This window comes from Festucalex cinctus, chromosome 8 (assembly GCF_051991245.1).
Source record: "Festucalex cinctus isolate MCC-2025b chromosome 8, RoL_Fcin_1.0, whole genome shotgun sequence".
Classification (NCBI taxonomy): Eukaryota; Metazoa; Chordata; class Actinopteri; order Syngnathiformes; family Syngnathidae; genus Festucalex; species Festucalex cinctus.
Window position 1 is genome coordinate 30,644,927 of NC_135418.1, and position 21,309 is coordinate 30,666,235.

Genomic DNA, 21,309 nt, shown 5'->3' on the forward strand with positions numbered 1-21,309 from the left:
TTTTATTGTCCAGACAGCAAAATTGATGTGATGAAAAAAAAAAAAAAGGACGGCCAGAGGTCCAACAAAATATGCAATTTGATTTTTTCCATGAAAAACATGCTTGGTGAGCAATAAATACATGTACTGTAGTTTGTCATTTTTCACTGTTTTGGGGTATCAATACCAAATTTGGAGATTAAACCAAAAAATCACTTTTTGTCTGTTATGAATACTAGTATTAATTTCGTCAATAAAAAGGAAATAGTTTGGTCGACACATTTTTCACCGGACTAAAACTAGACTAGACTCAAACCTTCATTCCTAAATAAGTGAGTCAGCATTTTTGTGGACTAACGAAGACGAGATGAAAATGTCCTTCCATTAAAGTGGACATTTTACTTCATGAACAAAAATGATCTGATTTGGTCAGATTTCGTCTCTGCTAATCTGTCATGTCATGTGACAGACAGGAGGAAAGGTGAAAAAAAAATCAATTCTAGTTCTAATAACGTTCCAACAGTAATGTTAATGCGACTGCTAACTCATGCCGGCTAACTTGCTAGCTCATATAGCATGAAACCATACAGCCACTGTCATTATTTTTGTCAAATCGTTTTAGATCCAAAAAGGTTCAATAGAATCTTTTGAGAGACAAAATATACAGAGCTAAAATTAGACTAATAACATTTTCTTGGGACTAACAGGCTTGATTTATAGTCGACTAAATACAAATGAGATGAGGTTGACGAACTGTTATTAATTATATATATATATATATATATATATATATAAAACTTGGGGTGGGTAGGAAGGATGTGCTTTTTTTTTTGTTTTTTTTTTTAAATCTGACTTGATTTTCCATAAAAAAAAAAAAAAAAAGATGAAATGAGGCAAGACTGAGAAGAAGATGCAGCATGAGTTTTTTTTGTTTTGCTTTTTCAAACGAGTTCAAGTGGAGTTGACCTGCTTGTACTTCGAGTAATGTGACCAGTCACTGCTCACTTAAATATAGTAACAAGCAACACGACGCGAACACGAGCACACTCAATCTGTGAAGGGATTGATTCGATCTGGAAAAACGAGAGAAGAAGAAAAGTTGCTTGCTGCTTTGAAGCGGACGACAACAAGCAAAAGGTAACAATTCAATATCATCGTTCGCTATTTAGGAGCAAATAACACGTAACCACAAAACAAAGTTGACAAGCCAGCTGCAAGAATCGAAGCACATTTTTCATGTTACAATTACTTATTAGATTTATCAATTACCTACAGGAGCCTTTTTTTTTTTTTTTTTTTAAGATTTATGGAACTATTCCAAATATAAAAACTAGATTTACTTTTGTGTGAAACACTTTTAAAAATATACACATATTAATATAGTAAATGTTTTGTGTGTTTTTGGTTAGACAGAAATAAAAATACGATTTTTATTTTTTTTTATTCAAGCCCCAAAGAAATTAGGTGCTGTTTTTTGGATTTAAAAACAATAATTGGAGATAATTGTTTCATTTTTACCCAAAGTACTATTTGTCTTTCTAAAATATCGATATTTTTGTTGAATAATAAAAAGCGATGAAGGACGATGAAGACGACGTGGCGGCGATGCAGTCCAGCATCCAACAAAGTCTGCTGGACGCCAACAAAAACAAGCAAGTCCGCACAAGCAGGTTTGCTAACTTGCTAGGTTAGCATGAGCAAACGTTAGCAGTTTTAGCCACTTGTCGATATTTCTAATCGTTGTTTCGTCTTTACATTTTGCAGCTGTACGGATGCAGACATCGATTCCTTATTTGCTGCTATAAGACAAGGTGAGGCCATATCAACAAAATAAATACATTGGACGATAATTGCAAGCCAGGAAGACAAAAATCAATGACAATATTGATATTTCATTCAATGTTTGTTGTCATATGAATCAATAGTGGATTACTATGCATCACATTTCATCCTATTTTTCCAATCATATCGACTGTATCAAGATGCAGAAATTGCACTATCGATATTTTGTGGTCGGTTACCCACTCGCAAGTCGCAACAATTGGTATGATATCGACTGTATCGCCATCCAGACATCAACATGTTGGCTTCAACTAATACGCAACATCATACGGTAGAGCAATATTTTGTTGGAGGTTGCCAACAAGGTGTTTCTTCTCTATTTTTCTTATCAAAAACTTGGAGTATTTTCTCACATTTGCCCAACAACTGTATCATGATGCGGCAAAATTGATTGGTCGGGTAAAAGCCAAGTGCAAGATGTTACGATATCAATATAAGTTGTCAACTAAGTGTCCGAACTGCAGAGGAACTTCCAATACGATCCAATACGCCCACGATAAGGCAATTGCGCAACATTGCTAAAAGAAGTTGTCATCAACTTGTTGTCAGTTGACCAGCGGCAGTGCAAATGAGCGAACCTTGATTTTGGCCGCGTTATCGAATGTATCGCGATGCGGTTTGGATATTGGACTCCAGGTCAGGTGAAGCTGGTGGAGGACGCGAGCGTCCGGCGCAAAGAGCTGTTCGCGCGGACGGACGTCCGAGGATGGACGGCGCTCCACGAGGCTTCGGCGCAGAGCAACCCGAGCATCCTGCAGCTCGCTTACGCAGGTCCGTGGGGGGAAAAGCCGTCAGAAGCGGAACCCGGAAGCCTTTTTTTTTTCTCCTCCAGCGTCGGGCGACGACGCGGCGGCTCGGCGGACGGCGCGAGGCGAGACGGCGCTTTTCCTGGCGGCGGAGCGCGGCCTGGCGGACAACGCCGACTTCCTGCTGGGACGCGGGGCCCGGCCCGACGCGCAGAACCGGGACCGGGAGTCGCCGCTGCTCGTGGGTGGGTCCCGCCTTTTCGCCGTCCCGTTTGGGAGCCACGCCGACGGCGGCGCTTTCTTGAAGCAGCGGTCCGCTCGGGGCGCCTGGACCTGGCCCGGCTGCTGCTGCGGAGGGGCGCGGCCGTGGAGCAGGCGGGGCTCCACGAGCGCCGGCCCCTCCACGAGGCCTCGCGGCTGGGCCACGCGGAGATGGCGAGGCTGCTGCTGGAGGGCGGGGCCCGGCCCGACGCGCCGAGCCGCTTCGGACTCACGCCGCTGGCTCTGGCCGCTCAGGCGGGACACCGGCGCCTTCTGGAGATCCTCATCGGCGAAGGTGGCAACAATCGCATGATGCTAACTCGGATTATGAGACTAACCGCGGCCCTTCCGAAAATACACTTTCAGGGATCTCAATCAATCAAAACAGTTTTTAACCTTTCAAAGCATTCACACGCTTGTGTTGACACTTACCCCGGGTTTACACCGGTTGCGGTGCGGTTGCGGTGCGGTCCGGCGACGCAAGCAATTAGATTCCATTCATTCGAATGGTGCAGTATACTCCGCTTGCGGGTGCGTTGCGTGTCGACTGCGGAAGGCCTGCGGCGTGCCGCAAGCCTTCCGCAAGGATAGACCTATTTTCTATTTTTGCCGGACGCCGCAGCGGTAGGCCTCCGGCAAATGGCAAGCTAGCACAAAACACATCGAGCGGGACAGGAAGACCGAGGCAGTTTCAAAATAAATTTCCGGTTACCTTTCAGAATAAAATACTCGCCAGCTCCTATTTCGCAAGTTTTTCAGCAGAACGTGACGTGGGCGTCGCCGGGCCATGTGCTCATTCACGGTTTAGACACCAGCGAACATGGACGAGGAGAGGTTTATATTGGAGGTGGAAAACCACAAAATAATATATGACACGGCACATCCGCTTTATAAGGACTGTAATGTATTGTGAGTTTGATGTTCGCGATTGCTTGTTGTGCCCGTCTCGCTTGCCGTACTGAGCGGCAGCCGGACGCGGAAGACAGAAATAAAGAGTGGACCCGCACTGACCCGACTCTCGTTATTAATATACTTTACAAGGACAACCAAAAAAAGGATGCTGCATGGAATCTCATAGCAGAAGAAGAAGAAAAGGTTAAATCAAAAGAAGTCCACCTCTCGTTGTGAAATGCCACATGATCGCGCGCGCGCGGTCCCGCGAGACACGTTGGGAAGTGGGCGGCGACGGAGCTGCCGGACCGCAGCTGTGCGGAGCCGGTGTGGATGGACAAAAACATTGACCCGTCCGGAGCACGCAGTCAAGACGCACCGCACCGCAACCGCACCGCAACCGCATCCGGTGAAAACCCGGGGTTACTCCGTTTGCTTGCAGCACAACAGCCAATTGCTGCTTCACCCTGTTTAGTTTGAACTCCCCGCTCCATTGATTGAGCCGAGTCTGCTGATGTCAGAACCACGCTGACTTTAGACTTAATCAGCGTTTCTTTCAGGACCTAAAAAAAAAAAAAAATTCAGTGATTTAGACTATTACTACTAACTGCTGTTACTAAGAGCTAATCTACTACTTTCATGTAAAAGTATTCAGGATGTAAACTATTCATTGATTTACTAGTAGGCCTACTACCTGCTATTACTACTAACTACGATGACTATTACCATGACCACATCAACTACTATTACGACTGCTTACTTGTAAGAAGTAATCTAGCACTACTTCTACAACTAATCATCACAACCACTCCTAATAAATAAGTCTAAGTACTTATAACTACCAACGACTACTACCATGGCTAGTAATAACATCTACCACTACGACTACTAATAAAGGCAACAACTACTCCCGACTACTGCAATACCACTGATCATGCAACTACGATTAAAACTACTACCGACATTACTATGATTAAAAATAACTGACTACTACTAACAACAATTACTACTACATCACTGTTCTAACTACTAGTACTCCTACTGATAATACCGACTAATACCGAGACTAAATACTATCTCTTATCTATCCAGCCACGATGCGAACTGCTTATCCTCACTTGTTTTGGTTTGTCATCACATGACTACGACTAACTAGCATAACTAGCATGAGCACTCACGTGGTCCTGTTGCTGCTGTCGTCGCAGGCGCCGACGTGCTGTCGCAGGCTCAGGACGAGGCGTCGGTGCTGTACGAGTCGTGCGCCGGCGGCGACGCTTCGGTGGCGGCGCTGCTGCTGGAACACGGCGCCGACGCCAACGTGGCCAAGCAGAGCGGACACCTGCCCATACACCGCGCCGCGCACAGGGGACACCTGCAGTACGGCAAGCAAGCAAACAAGCAAACAAGCAAACAAGCAAACAAACAAGCTAACAAACAAACAAGCTAACAAACAAACAAGCTAACAAACAAACAAGCTAACAAACACGCAAACAAACAAGAAAACAAACAAACAAACAAACAAGCTAACAAGCAAACAAACAAACAAACAAACAAGCTAACAAACAAACAAGCTAACAAGCAAACAAACAAGCTAACAAACAAACACGCAAACAAGCAAACAAACAAGAAAACAAACAAACAAGCAAGCAAACAAACAAACAAACAAGCTAACAAACAAACAAGCTAACAAACAAACAAGCAAACAAACACGCGACGCATGTTTGCATGAATGGCCGCATTCCTCGTCCCATCCGACCTCGTTTGTCTTGCAAATTGCTCCATTTGTACGCGCAGAGTTCTCAAGCTGCTCATTCCGGTAACTTCCATGGAAAACATTTACAACAGTGGAATGAGTCCACTGCACAGCGCCGCGGCTGGCGGGCACGCGCACTGCATCAAGGTGGGACTGATTGATTGATTGATTGATTGACTGACTGAGAGAGCGTTTTATGTGTGAGCACAAGTTTGAACGAGACGAGATTTGCGTCTAGGCGCTGCTGGACGCGGGTTTCGACCCCAACTACATGTTGCATCCGAGCGTGCGTCGCGGCTACGACGACGAGAGGAAGTCGGCGCTCTTCTTCGCCGTGTCCAATAACGACGTCCCGTCAGTGCGCCTCCTTCTGGAGGCCGGCGCCATGACCAACCAGGACCCCGTCAAGTGTCTGCAGGTACCCCGGGGTCTTCGGGGCGGGGCCTCCGGGGCGGGGCCTTCGGGGCGGGACCTTCCGTCCGTCTCGTCATATCTCCACTTCAAGGGCATGATGAGAGCGTTCCACGTCTGTTATTGTTTGGGACATATCCATGAATGATACCGCAAATGAAAGGCCATCATGAGTGCTTTCTAGACCTATTGCTATTATTATTATTATTATTATTATTTTTGTTAGTATCCCCTCATCTCATGAAGCAGTGAGGAAAAAACAAACAAACAAACTCGGAGTGACTTCCTATTTGAGAAAACAGGTACGTATTGTGTTTCTTCTCTTTTGAGGTGGCTCTGCGTGTCGACAACTACGAGTTGATCAAATTGTTGCTGCGTTACGGCGCCAACGTCAACTTTTACTCGAGAATCAACACCACGCACTTCCCCTCGGCCCTTCAGTACGCCCTCAACGACGAGGTTCGAATCCGCGCTCTTCGCTCGGCGACGTCGGTGACGGGACGAGATTGTGACGTGCGCGCGCGTGCGTGCCAGGTGGTCGTGAGGATGCTGTGTAACTATGGTTACCACGTGGAGCGTTGCTTCGACTGTCCCTACGGCAACGGGTCGCACGTCCCTGAGGACTACGAGGGCTGGACCAACACTGTCATCAAGGACACCATGGTAGGTTGCTAGGTAACCCACTGGAATTGATCAACATTGATTTTAAAATACTCATAATAATAACAACGGCGTCAGTTCTGCGAGGTGATCACGGTGTCGTGGCTGAAGCACCTGTCCGGCCACGTGGTCCGGGTTCTGTTGGACTACGTGGATCACGTGACCCTGTGCAGCAAACTGAAGGCGGCGATCATGGAGCAGCAGCAGTGGGGCGACATCTGCAGGCTGCAAGGTGAACTGCAACACACGCATGCAGGCCACAACATTAGGTACACCCCGCATCACGATTGCTCGCTTCAGGGAGGAGCAAAAACTGCCAACATGTACTCGATCTTCTTTTTTATTTGCCGATTGATTGATTTCTGGATGTATTATATACGTATTTTGTTTTTATTTAAAAGAAAAAACAATTGCATTACATTTTTGAATGAATTTTTTCATATCCGTTTTTATTTTCACTTGAAGTCATTCATTTTGTAATTTTGGCAGTTGTGGTCGTCCACCCATGAAAGATAACGCAGCAAGACTAAGACGTCGTTTTTCTGCGCGTGATTGTGAACCTTTGCCAAAGAAAGTAAACGTGCAAGCGTAGCTCACAAAAGCGTTTGGTTGAACGGCCATGCAGAGAACGCTCGGCCCCTGCAGCATCTGTGCCGCCTGCGCATCCGCAGCTGCCTGGGCCGCCTGCGTCTGCGCTCTCCCGCCTTCATGAGCTTCCTGCCGCTGCCGCTGCCGCCGCCGCTCAAGGATTACGTCTTGTATCGCGAGTACGACCTGAGTGAACACACGTGAGTCCTGCAAATCAAATCAAATCGATAAATGGCTTCGTAAAAGTCCATTTGCAGCAAAGTACACTGAGTGATATGTCAAATGAAAGGTCATGGTGAGGGCTTTACAGATGTTGATCCATTTTCTCAATATGAGCTCGTATGATAACGTACAGACCTAAAAATATGTCACATCAATCAATGGATAACAAATAGGGATGTAACGAAAAGTGCAATATCCTGATATTAAAACTGCCACAATATATCGTCGTCATGTTATATTAAAAGCAACACATCTGTTCAAAAAGTCAGGTTGAGTTCCATTTGTGCAGTTGTAGCACCCTCTGGTGACTAGTTTTTTAGTGCACTTTAATTTTCATTCGGCATGTTTTGGCCCTTCTATGTTTCAAATGAAGCGACGTGTGTGCATTAACAAGTAAGTGCCTCAATATTAAATATTATATTAGAGATTGTAGCTTGTTTATATGCATTGCTGTTATGTACAAAAGCACAACATCGTGCTTTTTTTTTTTTTTTTTTAGTATGAGCTAATTATTTTTTAATAATAATATTGTGACCTTTTTGAAATATCGCCAACCTCCCCACAATATCGTGATAGTTATCGTATGGTGATGTTTGGATATCGTTACATCCCTAATAACAGAGTACAGTAAGTGATAATAGTCATAGGGCTTTCAAGATCTATAATTATTTTGTAAACGTGTCCTTATATGATGATGATAAAAAAAAAAAAAAAAGTTTTGTGCCAACCATGACTGGTAAGCAGGTGAAAATTGTATTTGCAACAAAGTGACGGATATCTCAAATGAAATCAAGAAGGCTTTCCAGATCGACAACTGTTGTCCTCATATGCATATGTAATGACCAAAAATATGTATTATCGTGCCAGATTTGACATCAGATTTTTTATTTTTTTTGCTATAAATAGATATAACATTTCAATACAGACTATACTCAAGATAATATTGCCAAGTTTTTTTGTGTCAAATTTGAGATTGATCAAGTTGAAACAAAATAAATGGAGTGATGTGTTGAATCAAATGCCATTATGAGTGCTTTCCAAGTGTGACGTATGAAGAATGACAGGAAACTGCCAAGAAAAGAAAAAAAAAAAAAAAAAAAAATCCTCTCATGTCATATATGCGCAATTGACATCTTGACACAGTCATGACTTTTTTTCTTTTTTTGACTATTGAAAGAAAACTCGAGCAGGAGGGCAAAACCATGTGGAAAGTTTTAATCTCACTGTTGTAGCAAACAGTTTGTGATTGTGACGGCTGTAGAAAATCAATGCAAGGACTCATGACAACGTACGTGTGTGCGTGAGGTGAGGGCAGCTAACGGGCTCGTCTACAATGTCCACGTGTGTGCATGCGACGCCTCAAAGCAGGGGTGGGCAATCTTGATCCTTTCAACAAAAAAAAACAAAAACAAAAAAAAAAAGTCGTCCCAGGGCCAAAACAAAAATAAAAAGGTACATACTGTGTGGACAAGTGCATCAAACGGGTTCGACAAAGGAGATGCCAGACAAACAAACAAACAAAAACACAATCAATCAGTCTTTGGCTGACAGATCAGTACTTAATAAAAATAATACTGCTAAATATTCCCCTGAACTGTCACTATGTCAGCATTTTTTAATTTTTTTAAAATTTTTTACACTTTGGGAAAGACACGTAAAAGACATTCACCCAGGCAGGTAAAAGGTACAATAAAAAAATAAATTATCACCTGGATAATCCCCCAAAAATACAACATTTCCCCTCTCTCGCTCTTTTTTTTTTTTTTTTTTTTTCCTTGCCATCAAGCAAGCGCTCGCATCTGATTGGTCCTGCAGACGAGTGCGTGGTGACGTCACGGGACCAGGAAGTGCACGGGGCTTACGGGACTGACAACAATCAATCTGCTTGTCAAACGAGGAAGATTGCGGGGTGGGGGGGCGATTGAATTGCTGCACTGGGAATTAAATGACATCCGCGAGTTGCACGTGATGGAAACGGCGACCCCGAAAAACGATGATTGTCAATGACACAAACTTGTGACATTATTCACCATGAAAATGAGCATCCTGTGCATTGTCGTCTCTAGAGGGCGATGTTGATGCTGAGGAAAGAGCAAGACCAAAAACTAAAAACCGCTATTGCTTTGAAAGACGCTGCCTGCAATATTTTGAGGCGACAACAAAAGATCGGACGTGTGATCTGATTTCATGCGGAAAACAGCTAAGGTGAGAAATTTGTGGGTCGCCCATCTGATTGGAAAGCTCCTGAAAAATTCCAGAGCGGGACAAATGTGACAGTGTCCAAACGATGGGATGACATCGTCTCCAGCAGGAACGCGAGTATCGGCTTGTAAAAGTTCACACAACTCCTGGTTTGTTCTCACCTAGCTGCCGTTTGGCCTCGGGTGCGAACGACCCAAAGAAGATTTCAACACGGCCGCCTGGCCTGCCTTTCACACACGTAGCAGGAATGATTCGTCGGCAGTTCAACTTTTAGGCTTCCTTCCCGTTTACGCACGTCCGCTAACCCCGAAGGTGCAAATTTTCCAGGCTGGTATCATGGAAGCAAAACGTGTGGAAATTGTGTGGGTGACGCGCCGCAAAATTGCCACATCGGAGCCGTAACGGTCGGGAGATCCACAACGTAAGCGTGTGAAACTTCGCATCGCAACATTTCCCTTTTGCGCAAGCGCCTCTGACGTTTCCCTCGAAAAGGTGGACATTTGTTTTTTGTTTTTTCCGGAATACAGAATCGCATCCAGCGAGCCGCCACCAGGCAGCTTGTTTTGCTTCAGGACAAAAGGGGAGAGGGAATGTGTGCGCGGGAACACTTCAACTTGCCGTATTTACAGCGGCGTGCTCACTGATTGGCGTCGGCCCGCAGACCCTCCAGGATCCGGATCAGGCTCTCCAGGCCCAGCACGTAGCCCCGGTCGGGCCCGTCGTGGACCGCCGTGTCGCCACGGAAACCCTTGAAGGTGGAGTGGGCGAAGTCGATCATGCGAACCTCCACCAGAGGGGGCTGCTCCTGGGGCGCCGGATGGGCCGGGGGGTCCTCGGCGCAGGGGGCGTCGCCGGCCAGAGGAGGAGGAGGAGGCGGCGTCGTCGGCGGCGGGGGTCCCGGATTGCCGCCGCGGGGCTCCTCGGGGGTATTCTGCCTGGCGACCAGCTGGCCGGGGTTGAAACCGGCGGGAGTGTCGGGCTTCTGCGAGGAGACCACAAACATTAGCGCCACCAAAATCAGAATCTCCGTGAACCGCCACTGAACGATGAGGCACCCATTTGACGCAAACCACTGGCACGTGTCTTTCATTTAACGCCAACCTTTGAAGTACATTGATTATTTCGATATGAACCGCCGGATTAAGGACGTTTGAAGGTGTGTCACACAGAAGTGACGTCATCTAGCAGCAGCCAATAGAAAAGCACCAAATGTCGCTGCCATGCTGATTTATTTTTTTATTTTTAATATTGTGCCCAAATAATACAACGCTGCCATCTGCTGGCCATCGTTGATCCACGAGAACTTGCACTGCCCATCGATTAACAAACAAAAACTAATTGTAGTCATGTTTATTCAACGTTTGTGGCGAAAATTGCGGCGCGGCTCACCTTGCCCTCGTAGATGACGAGCAGCGAGGACGAGTAGAAGCGGTAGGACGCCTGGCGCTCCAGCACCGCCTTGAGGCTGCGCAGCTTGCCGAGGATGGGCTCAAAGAGGTCCCGCCTCAGGCCCCGCCCGTTGTGCATGTACTGCCGCAGGGCCTGGCCCAAGCCCTCGGCCGACAGGCCCCGCCCGTAGTACTTGTTCCTGCAGAGGTAGTGGCCCGTGCTCAGCTGGTACACCTGCCGACACACGCGGCGCACTTGGAGCCAGGAAGGGCACGACGGGACGGGACACGGAAGGGGACGCGTGGCTCGGGGTCCGGCTCACCTGCATGCCGCACAGTCGCACCCCCAGCGTGGCCGAGGTGCTCTGCTCGCACTTCTTCATCTGCCGGGCCGCCTTCTCCTCCGAGGCGTCGTCGCCGTGCTGCCGGGTGCCCATCTTCAGGTCCAGGATGCACGGGTACGAGAAGTGGTGGACCACGTTCTCCAGCAGCAGGAACTCTGGGTGGGGCGCCGCCATTAAGGAGCGACAACGCAAGTGCCGAAAACAACATTTGGAGCATTTGCGCGGTACGGAGGAGGATACTGAAGAGCTTGCGGTCTTTGGACTCGGAGCGCATGCGGCTGAGCTGCTGCCTGTGGCAGCGGAGGCTCCAAGGGTTGTGTCCCATCTTCTCCGAGCTCAGCCCGCTGTTCCAGTCCAGCATGTGGAAGGGAAGGTCCACGTGGATCTTCGACTCCAAACGCGGACTCTTCAGCTCGCTGGCGAGTCAAAAAAAATAAAAATAAAGTCATCAGGGCACACTTTCCTTGTTGAAAATGTCCACTTCAATGACTTACATTGCATTACTTTGTTTACTGTTAGGAGTATAATGGACACGGAATTAGTGGTCACTTTCAAATATATTTACAATCAATTCATCTATGGATTATTCAGTCGATAAATTGGATTCATTTGACTTTTGCATTAAAAGAGTTTTACAAAAGCAATTTCCCCGATTAATGTTTATTAACCAGTGATTGTTGTTTATGTCATACTTGGTATTCGAATAGTGATTTTAAAAAAAAGAGGAAGAGGGGATTGATGTTGTTACTGGTTTTCCAAACTAATATATTATTTTGATGAAACACAGAAGATAATTAGTCTTCTTTCATGACAGACTACACAAGTCAGTGAACAATTACAGTTGAGATGATGTTGAAATTTGACATGAGAAAAATGGCTCCAAACAACTACTCGATGATTAAAATAAAAGAGTTAATGCATTTGATAATCGCTTCATTTTGACAGCTGGACATGGAACACAATTTTCTTATTGCCTTAAACGCTTCCCGTATTTCCAAGTCATGCAATATGGTTGACCGCTTGTATTGTGATGTCACAACTTGCCACTCATAAACGTCCGCTGCAGGAATGTGACGAGCAGAGTAAGATTTTCTCCAAGCAATCATGGATTCAAGCTAGGCACATCAATGGCGTCGCATTGGAAAAATCAAAATGTGCCGATCCGTCACGTACCCGTCGGCGGAATGGGCGTCGTGCGCGTCGCAGCGCTCCGAGGAGGAGGAGGAGCGGCGGAGGCTGCGGCGCGAGTGCTTCCGCCGCGGCTGCTCGCGCTCGGCCGGCTGGCGCTCTTCCTGCTGCTCGCCGCCGCCGCCGCCCGCCTCGGCCGGGTGGCTGTCGCCGTACGGGTAGGCCACCAGGTTGATGTAGCCGTCAGAGTCGCCCTCGAAGCACACCAACACCACGCCTGGACGCACAAAATCGGTACGCTGCCGTATGATTGCACAGGAGAAATATGAATTGCTCATTTGTCTCCGAGAGTTGCTTGTGTTCCGCTTTCCACAGCGATGCCATTTGTTGGTCCCTTCATTGTGTTTTGCAAACAAGCAAAAGTCAGTTCTTGTTTGAAGCACACAAAATGTAATTCTGTTTGTTTTAGGCGACAGTAAACTTCAACAGTGTCCATAAACAGCTTGAAGCCTTTAAAAAAAAAAAAAAAAAAAAGTGCTCATCTCCCAAATTGACACACAATTATTGCAACGCTAGTCAGATCATAACATGAGGTCAAGATTTTTTTTATAGTCTAAAATGAAGCAAATTGGGAAGAGTAAATTGCTATTTTGAGCTCCTCGCGTCCGCTAAAAGCTCCGCTGGACTTGTTCAGCATCTGCAAACAAACGTGCGTCTGTTGCCATCACGTCAGACGTCTTCAGCGGGCTAAATATAGACACTTGAGGGACCACTGTTGTCATGGCGCCCATGGGACCCGCACCACTGCAGTAGGCAAGGTTAGAGGCCCATTGTAACCCCTTTCTCGCTGTGAGTGGAAAACAACACTTGTTGGTAATTGCACCAACATGAAATATTGCAGTCATAATGCAATAATAATTTGTTCCAGCCACCCCCCAAACTTGTGTGAATGTGTTTTTTTTAGGGGAGAAAGCCCTTCATGAAAACAAGGTGAGAATAGAATTAATTAATGAAATAAACAGCTTGCGTCTTGAAAAACTAAAGCAATAACCAAAACTCCACTAGATGGCAGTATTACTCTTTAAACAACTTCCTGTCCGACTTTCGTGGACTTGTCTGACCTTTGTACTCGGGCGTGAACTCCTTCATCTCCGGAGGCAACGATTCGTAGAAGCGCTGCTCCCTGCTGATCAGAGGCTTGCACACCGTGTGGTCGTCGTAGCGCATCATGCTGCTGTGACCGCCCACCTGAAAAAAAAAAAAACAAAAACACAAAAACAAACGTGCAACATACAAAGAAACATTTCAGTTTTCCTGCGGCAAATTTGCTGGTTTGTGTTCTTCTTGGTCAACGGGGAGAAATTTAATACACGAACAAACAAACAAAGACGAGTTACACCACCAAACCACTCCGTAAGTTGACGTTTTAGTCGTTTATTTTCGCAGAGGATCAAGAACATTGTCATATTGTAGGGATGGACCCATATCGGCGCAAATATTAAGCATCTTGATGAATATCGGCATCGGCCATTTCACATAAGACAATCATTTAAAGTGTTAACTTCAGGCAACTAATTACTCACATTTCCAGAGATATTGTGCTGACCCTGCACCTTCTGTTTTTGTTTGAAATTAAAACTAAGGGAAGTCAAATTTTGGAAAACTTGATTTACTGTCGAAAACATTGTCTTCACTTTTGAAAACATGCTACTGCCCCTGAGAAATCCTTCAACTTTGTGGTAGATTTTTGTTAACGAAACCTAAAAGTTGCTCACTAAACATATTCTGAACAATTCAAAAAAATAAGTTTGTATTTTTTTTCAAATTATGCCAATATTTTTCCTTTTAGAAAATGAATATTGCCTCCAAATATCGGTTATCGGCGTCCTTGACGACTAACAATCAGTATCAGTATCGGCCCTGAAAAAACCAACAACAACAACAACAACAACATATTCAGTCTCTCTCTATCATATTGTGTGTCTACAAGTGCTGCTATCATTTGTGTTAAAATATTTGTGGCTTAGAATTCAAAATAATGTCCTGTTTTAGAATAAAGTAATGGCAATTTTTTTTCAATGAATTATTATTCAATATTATTTTACGTGCCTCCCCCTTGTTTGTGTTATGCTGCATTGGAGGACGGTGGGAATTCAGATATATCCGACTTGGTTTTCCCCACTTACGACCTGAAAGAGTTTGAGGTCAAAGTAAACAACCAAAATGGTGGATAGCGATAAATTGTTCTTTTTATTTTGGTCCTCAAAATTCATTTTGACCTCCAGCAAACGTACTTTTCGTAATTTTGCTTCATTTATTGTTTTAATGCTATTTCATAAGCGTTCCATACAGTTGAGCGGATAATCTCATACATGGAGAGAGCGGCATACTGTCAAGTTATGTCACATATTTAGAAAAGAAGAAAGCGATCTCGTTTTATACGCAAGTAAATCGTCTTTGACCATTCGCGGTTTGTTTCCGAAGGGGTGGCCATTGTGGAGTGAGGTCCCTTGTAGTCCGTCGGTCCCCCCTGCCAACTTCACAAGTGGACTTTGCGCGGTCCCATACACACTTCCTGCTCTGAAGTCGGAAAAGTCCAACTTGCGACCGCCTCAAACGCAGCAATCATTGCTCGTTTCCATGAGAAGGCTGTGAAATTCAACACCCGACTCTCGCTGTTGTGTCGAAAGCAACCGTCACATTTTTGGTGGCAATCCCAACAAATGGAGTCGCATCCTTGAACGAAAGCAAACTATTTATGTTTGACCCGCTTCCCCACTCACCTGGTGCATAAAAGGCTCCAGCGGAACGCCTCCTCCTCCTCGGGATGGAAGTGGTGTGCCGCCCCCTGGCCCCGCCCCCTGCAGCTTGCTGTCCATGCTGTTGGCGTGCGGGAGGCACATGGCTCCTGGCGGACAAACCGCACCTCCACCTGCGGGATGATGTTTTCACGGGACCATCAGGGTTATTATTAGAGTTGGGCAATTTTTTGATTTTTGGTCAATTTTGATTTTGTTTGGAATTTTTCATTAGTTTTGTAGGTGCTTCTGTTCATTTTTATTTGTTTGAGTTATTTGATAATGTTTTGTTTCAGTTTAGTTAGTTTCAGTATTATTATTATTTTTTTAATGTATTACTTGTGCGCAAAATATTAAAAACCAGCATGGGAGCGAGGTCATCTTTTGGTCCTTTTCTATTGGCTGCTGGTAGATGATGTCACTTCTGTGTGACACACTTTCTTATTCTGGTTAATAGCAAAACAAATCGACTTCAAATCACATTTCAAATCATCCCCAAAGGTTCATTACCCAAGACTAAACCGAAGGACATTTTTGCTGTCATTATAGTAGTTTTGTACACATGAAAAAAAAATGTAGTTTGTTAGTTTTCATTTTTTAAAAAGCATTTTCGTTTTTAATTTATTTTGCTAGCGAACTTGTTTTTTGAATTGTAGTTTTCGTTAACTCAAATAACCTTGGTGAGCATAAAGCAAAGAAAATAAAAATACTTTTTTTTTTTTTTTTTTTTACTCCTTACCATGGACTCTGGCGGTCAGTGACGGCGAGGGCGGGGCGCAGGGCACCACGGGCAGCTGGGAGCGCACGCCGGCCCCAGGGGGAGGCGGCGCCAGACCGGAAGAGCAGCTCGCAAGGCCGCCGATCCGCGAGGCCGCCCAGGACTGCGCGGGGGCTCGTCAGCACTTCCTGCCCAGACAGGAAATGATGTTGGAAACCACTTTTTTCGTTTGGCCGCTTCCGCAGTCGAAAGCTTACGACCTGCGCTGAAAACAGCAAACGAGCGCGTTCACAAAAAGCACCGTCAGCGTAAGGACGAGTATTCATTTCGTCAACGAAAACTAAACAAAAATATTTGTGTCAGCACACTTTTTTCAGCGCACTAAAACTGGACTCAAATGTTGGAATTAGATGAATACAATTGTTTTTCTTTGTACTAAAATGTGAGACTCATTGTCAACTAAAAGTTGAATAAATCAAAACGGATGATAAAAACTGGACGTCAACGACTGGGGTCATCAAAATTCTTAGTGCAGGTTTATCACCATTTTTGAGTTGAACTCGTACACAACTGAAGTGAAATTCCCTTCAATTGTTAGCCTTAACTTTCTATTTTGACAGTCTGAAATGCACGTTACTGACATCTACAGGACTGAAGTGGGACAACCCGAACACAACACAAGCACTTGAGTCATCAGCTTCGGCTTGACGTTTTTAGCCTGAGCAATTTGGGTCCACCATCTTGTGCCGGGCGTCATCAGGCAGGCGGCGCATCCTCCCGCACGCCGCAGATGTTCTCCCGGCTGATGTCTACCTTGGAAGTGTCACGAAGCATCGCTTCAACACCGATAAATCAGAAGATCGGATATCAAAGCCGCAATGACGCAAAACGGGAGCGATCAATCAGTGCGATTGCTTTGAAACCGGCTGCGCTCCTCAGACCGGACTTACATCTGAGCCGCTGGGAGTCGCGTCAGCCGAAGCGTGCTCTTATCCCGCCTCATCAGTCGGACGCGTGGACGGATCTGCTTGGAAAAGGAAAGAAACACGTTTATTTAGCCAGACTGACAAATCATCAGCATCTCATTACATTTGACCAACAAACAGTTATTATGACTCTCTTGACCTTTTCCATGATTTAATGAGACAGTTCTATTTATTTTATGGCCTTCTACTTTGCTGCTGCACACTGAAAATGGATCAAATCTTTTGGGATCGAACTCCAAATGCAACTAATTCAAATTACACACATTACATAATTCAATCAATTATTTTCAAGATTATTACTGCATTGACAAAGTTTTACTTTTTGAAGTCACAGTTATAATAAAATGAAAACACATGAAAAGCGGGGATATTCAAAACCACTTTTTTTCTTTTTTTTTTTCAGACCGACACCAGCACGACGAGCATTCATGAGGCGTCCGCACCGATACCGCGAGTACTTTTCAAATATACAATTCAGTTAAAACATCATGGCCAAAAATTTGAAAGACACAGATGACGACTCGCCAATGTGTCAAACTGTCATAGTATAGCGCCACCTACTGCCGAGAGGACTGAATCAATGTTGGATTTTTTTTTTTAAATTGGCTTTACATTTTCTTTCTGATATCCAATCCATCTGTACATTTTGTAAAATCAATTTTTTTTTTCCTGACTAAAAAATGTCACTCTTACATGACAACGACATTTATGAGCATTGCCATGTTTTTCCACAACAACCAAAAAATGTTGAGTATGGCCCATTTGTCATCGTCATCTTCATCTTCATCACATCCTGATGATGATGATGATGAAGTCTTGACTCATGTTATTGCTGCGGGCTACGGAGCATTATCAGGCTAAATATTTAGGAGGACAATTTGGAAGAATAATTAAAAAAAAGAACGCTTTGGGACCGAAGCTGCTGACGTGACGACTAATAACGATGGACGCGATGGAAACGAGCGACTCGGGCTTGTCCTCATCAAAGTCTCCCGCGGGCTACAAAAACGCAATTCCCAAATCACACCACCGACTGTGTGGGGGACAAATTATTGCCAAAAAAACAAACAAACAAAAATAATAATAATATATACACAGCTGCTGCAAACATCCCCTGACAAACCACAACAGCTGCGCAGTCACGCACACGCCAATCAGCAACATTGTTGCAGAAACACTTCAGGTCAGTCAAGCCTTCCTGGCTTTTGTTCCTCACTTGCAGCCTCTGGATAATGTCGTGTCGTGTCGTGTCGTGTCGTGTTTGAAAGCAGCCAGCAGGAACATTAACATGAAGGACGCCTTTCCTTTTTTCCTGACCTGAATGAAGGCGGCGACGTTACGCAGTCCACGTCTGGAACGAGCCTGGCACACAAACGCATCAGGGGGAAAAAAAGAAAAGAAAAAAAAAAAGCTAAACTGTTCATCCAAATTTTGATGACTCATTGTTTTGTTGTCTACACAACATATCCTGAAGAAGTGCAGACAGCTAGTCGATTGTCAAATTAATCAACATCTATTTTGCTCATCGATCAATTGTGACTGAATATTTTTGGGAGTAATAAAAATAAGAGCGTCTCGCATGTGATATCGCTTAATTGTTGTACATTTGATTTTGTTTAAAAATTAGACAATACCAAATAAACAACAATCATTCACAACAGGTAGCAAGGGAAACAAATGCAAATATATATATATATATTTTTAAATCTGCTTATTCTGGGAATCAATGGAAATGATTGAGACAATAATCAATTCTCCAAACGTCCAAAAGAATGCAAGCCTAGTCCAAATTGTTCACCATAAAGCTTTTCTGGCGGAGAGTCTGAAAGCAAATTGCACTTCATCATTTGATGCTGGCCCAAATCAGGTCCAGTGAGGACGAGGGCAGGATGCGGCGGGTGGACGAGATATTTGGCGCGTACCCCCGCTGGTGCCCGCTCACAGCTGTGAAAACAGACGAGCAGCGCTTCCACCGCCATCTTGTTTTATTTGCCAAGGTTAGCCCAGTGGCACCGCACACTTCATTAGCTTTGTATTTAAACTTGGCTGACAATTTACAATCTCTTACGGCACCAAAGCATATACAACTTTTCCCTTTGAAATTCACACTTCAAATGACATTCATGTCTTCACACCCAAAACTTTTGTCGGGTAGAATTTCTTTAAAAAAATAAATAAAAATGAAATCACTGTATTGTAACAGAAACAAAACTAGGGAGAATGTAAAGAAATACATTACTTTTATAAAGTCGACTGTACGTAATGTGAACAACTATACGACGGCTAACCTGACAAACTTGTGAGAGGTGCTTCTTTCACTAGCCTGCGACTAAGTGTTTACTTTCAAATTTAGGGGTTTTCCCCCCAATAAATCAGATTAAAAAAAATAAATAAAACATTTTAATATTTCTATCCCTTATTCAAAACAGAACATTTCAAACTGACAGTGCACAAACGTGAATTGATTTTGTTTCTGCGACTGGTTTGGTCCCAAACATGTCAGAAAAAAGGCAAAACTAATGTTGATGATTATTTTTCCAAAGTAAAAGCATATGAATGAAAATGTCTTGATGAAACACAAAGATAAACAGTGCGACTATTTTACAGTTGAGAGGCTGAAATTAGTGAGGTCAGGATCTTTGGTTTTGAATCAAAACACAGAGCAAAAAAAATTAAGTGGGTGCCATTTTTTGTGTTGTGTTGGAACAAGCGTGTCAAACGGAAAATCCTCCGTAACAAATAAAAATCTCAAAAGAATAATGGACGAAAAAGTCCCCAAACCTTTCCATTTGCATTATTTCAATGGCAAGTTTGGAATGCAATTGTATGTTTTGGTCATTTGGAAATCGACTCTGAATTTTCGGATTGTATGAGATTGTAGGTAGATATTTCTAACTTCACACTTGTCATACTTGCAGATGAAACAGAAGGGTTAAGAAGATATGTTTAAAAAATGTATTGTACTCTAATTTGTAGGCTTTTTTTCGTACCAGATTTTGTATTTGGGTTGCCTCTTGGTCCCCAACGAGCGCGAAAAATGAGGATTCGCTGTAGGATGCACTTGAGTTCCTCCGTGCAAACTTCTCAACATCCTTCCCCTAAAGGTCCCCATTTTGCTTCCCAAACTTGTCTTTGGAAACAAATCCCTAGTCGTCCCCGTCCTCCGCAGGAGACGGACACTTTCCTCGGGCCAGGACGTTAAATTAACTTCCCAAGCAAGACCAGCCAAGCTTGTTGACCTTAGCCTGGCAACACGCTAGTTAGCCTAGCTAGCTAGCTAATTAGCCAGCTAGCCGTATCGGATGCACTCCGCTTTTCTTTTCTTTTTTTAAATCCCCTGCCAAATTAATTAAAAATGTGCTAGGCGTTTCCGGTTTATAATCCACGTGGTGGCGGTTCAACTCTTCGTATGCGACGGAGTAGCCGGCGGCTGAGGTTATTTAGGTTTGGGCTGTCCTGGTTTTAACGGAGCCCGCGGCGTGCTAACGCCAGGCTAGGTGGCTAACTGCTCAGCTGGAGGAGGCGAGACGTTCCGGTAAACGTTCTTCGTCTCCTTCGGTTGAGCTGGCATGGGCGACAACAAGATACAACTTACCCGACAACACTGCGCGTGGCCAAGTTGCTCGTCGGACTGGGGAAGAAGTGTCAGGTTGTTGTCTCGCTCAAGCTCCGATGCGGGAGGGATGGAAAAACATCTCCACTCTCCAGCATCAGGCTAACGTCATGACAGGGAAGGGGAAGCTAACGCAGAGAGCCCGACCTTTTTTTTTTTTTTTTTTTTTTTTTTTTTTTTTTTTTTTTTAAAGGCCTTGCACAGTAAATTTTTTATTAGCATGCAAAAGGCAAGGCAAGTTGGCAACTCAATGTGCTAGACACAAGGAAAGGCAACACATAAGGATCAACAAACAGCAGCTAACATTCAGAGCAAGGAGAGAAAGCAATAGTGGGTTACATAATTTGGGAACAACAAAATTTAAACATAAGTATATAGTAAGTTTTTTTTAATAGCAAAGAATAACTATGAATAGTAAGGCTCTTTATTTAAAGAACGTGTGGGCAGGCATTTCTTTTTGTAAAATGAGCATACACTAGTTTTTTTAGGAAATGCACAGCAAGGCATTTAAAACAAAAAAAGCACATATAGAATGGTGGGTTTTTTTTTTCAACAGTTTTGCATACTAAGGTGTTATTTTCCATTTCTGGCAATGAACAAGCCTAAACTTCAGTAATGAATGAATTGGGGGGGGGATTAAAGAAGGCGGATAGACAGAATGCACACAAACTATAGGAATTAGACTTTTATAGAGGAATGACTGTGTTTGCTGTCGTGGTGTGAGCCACATGGTCTGCAGCACCAGAGTTTCAATGTATGAGTTTGGCGAAAACGGGATG

The 21,309-nt window shown here is 44.4% G+C and overlaps 2 protein-coding genes across 12 annotated transcripts; one reads left to right on the forward strand and one right to left on the reverse strand.

Annotated features, from left to right (window-relative positions):
- Nucleotides 1-38: 38 nt before the first annotated feature.
- Nucleotides 39-20,790, reverse strand: ip6k1 (inositol hexakisphosphate kinase 1). Of its 11 annotated transcripts, none has more exons than XR_013284802.1 (14): nucleotides 20,513-20,729; nucleotides 16,882-16,955; nucleotides 15,953-16,119; nucleotides 15,199-15,357; nucleotides 13,537-13,663; nucleotides 12,461-12,692; nucleotides 11,528-11,703; nucleotides 11,267-11,442; nucleotides 10,945-11,178; nucleotides 10,174-10,537; nucleotides 7,141-7,317; nucleotides 6,658-6,780; nucleotides 4,898-6,566; nucleotides 39-4,282 (listed from the first exon to the last, which is right to left on the reverse strand). XR_013284802.1 is itself a non-coding variant. In XM_077530916.1 (11 exons), the coding sequence occupies exons 3-10, from the start codon at nucleotides 15,953-15,955 to the stop codon at nucleotides 10,193-10,195; spliced, it is 1,452 nt and encodes a 483-aa protein (XP_077387042.1). In that variant the 5' UTR covers nucleotides 15,956-16,119; nucleotides 16,882-16,955; nucleotides 20,513-20,729; the 3' UTR covers nucleotides 6,649-6,780; nucleotides 10,174-10,192. The 11 variants fall into 11 exon arrangements, 9 of the variants coding, with proteins under 9 accessions (XP_077387042.1, XP_077387041.1, XP_077387043.1 ...); XR_013284801.1 differs by having other exon boundaries at nucleotides 7,141-7,338; XM_077530916.1 differs by lacking the exons at nucleotides 39-4,282; nucleotides 4,898-6,566; nucleotides 7,141-7,317 and having other exon boundaries at nucleotides 6,649-6,780.
- asb14a (ankyrin repeat and SOCS box containing 14a) lies at nucleotides 856-8,372 on the forward strand. The gene is given in 13 exon segments (XM_077530928.1): nucleotides 856-1,116; nucleotides 1,553-1,676; nucleotides 1,744-1,790; nucleotides 2,458-2,592; nucleotides 2,654-2,812; nucleotides 2,878-3,123; nucleotides 4,925-5,096; nucleotides 5,514-5,619; nucleotides 5,711-5,890; nucleotides 6,214-6,342; nucleotides 6,418-6,546; nucleotides 6,622-6,775; nucleotides 7,169-8,372. Coding segments are annotated over 12 exon segments (1,746 nt in total). The 5' UTR covers nucleotides 856-1,116; nucleotides 1,553-1,554; the 3' UTR covers nucleotides 7,336-8,372.
- Nucleotides 20,791-21,309: the final 519 nt, after the last annotated feature.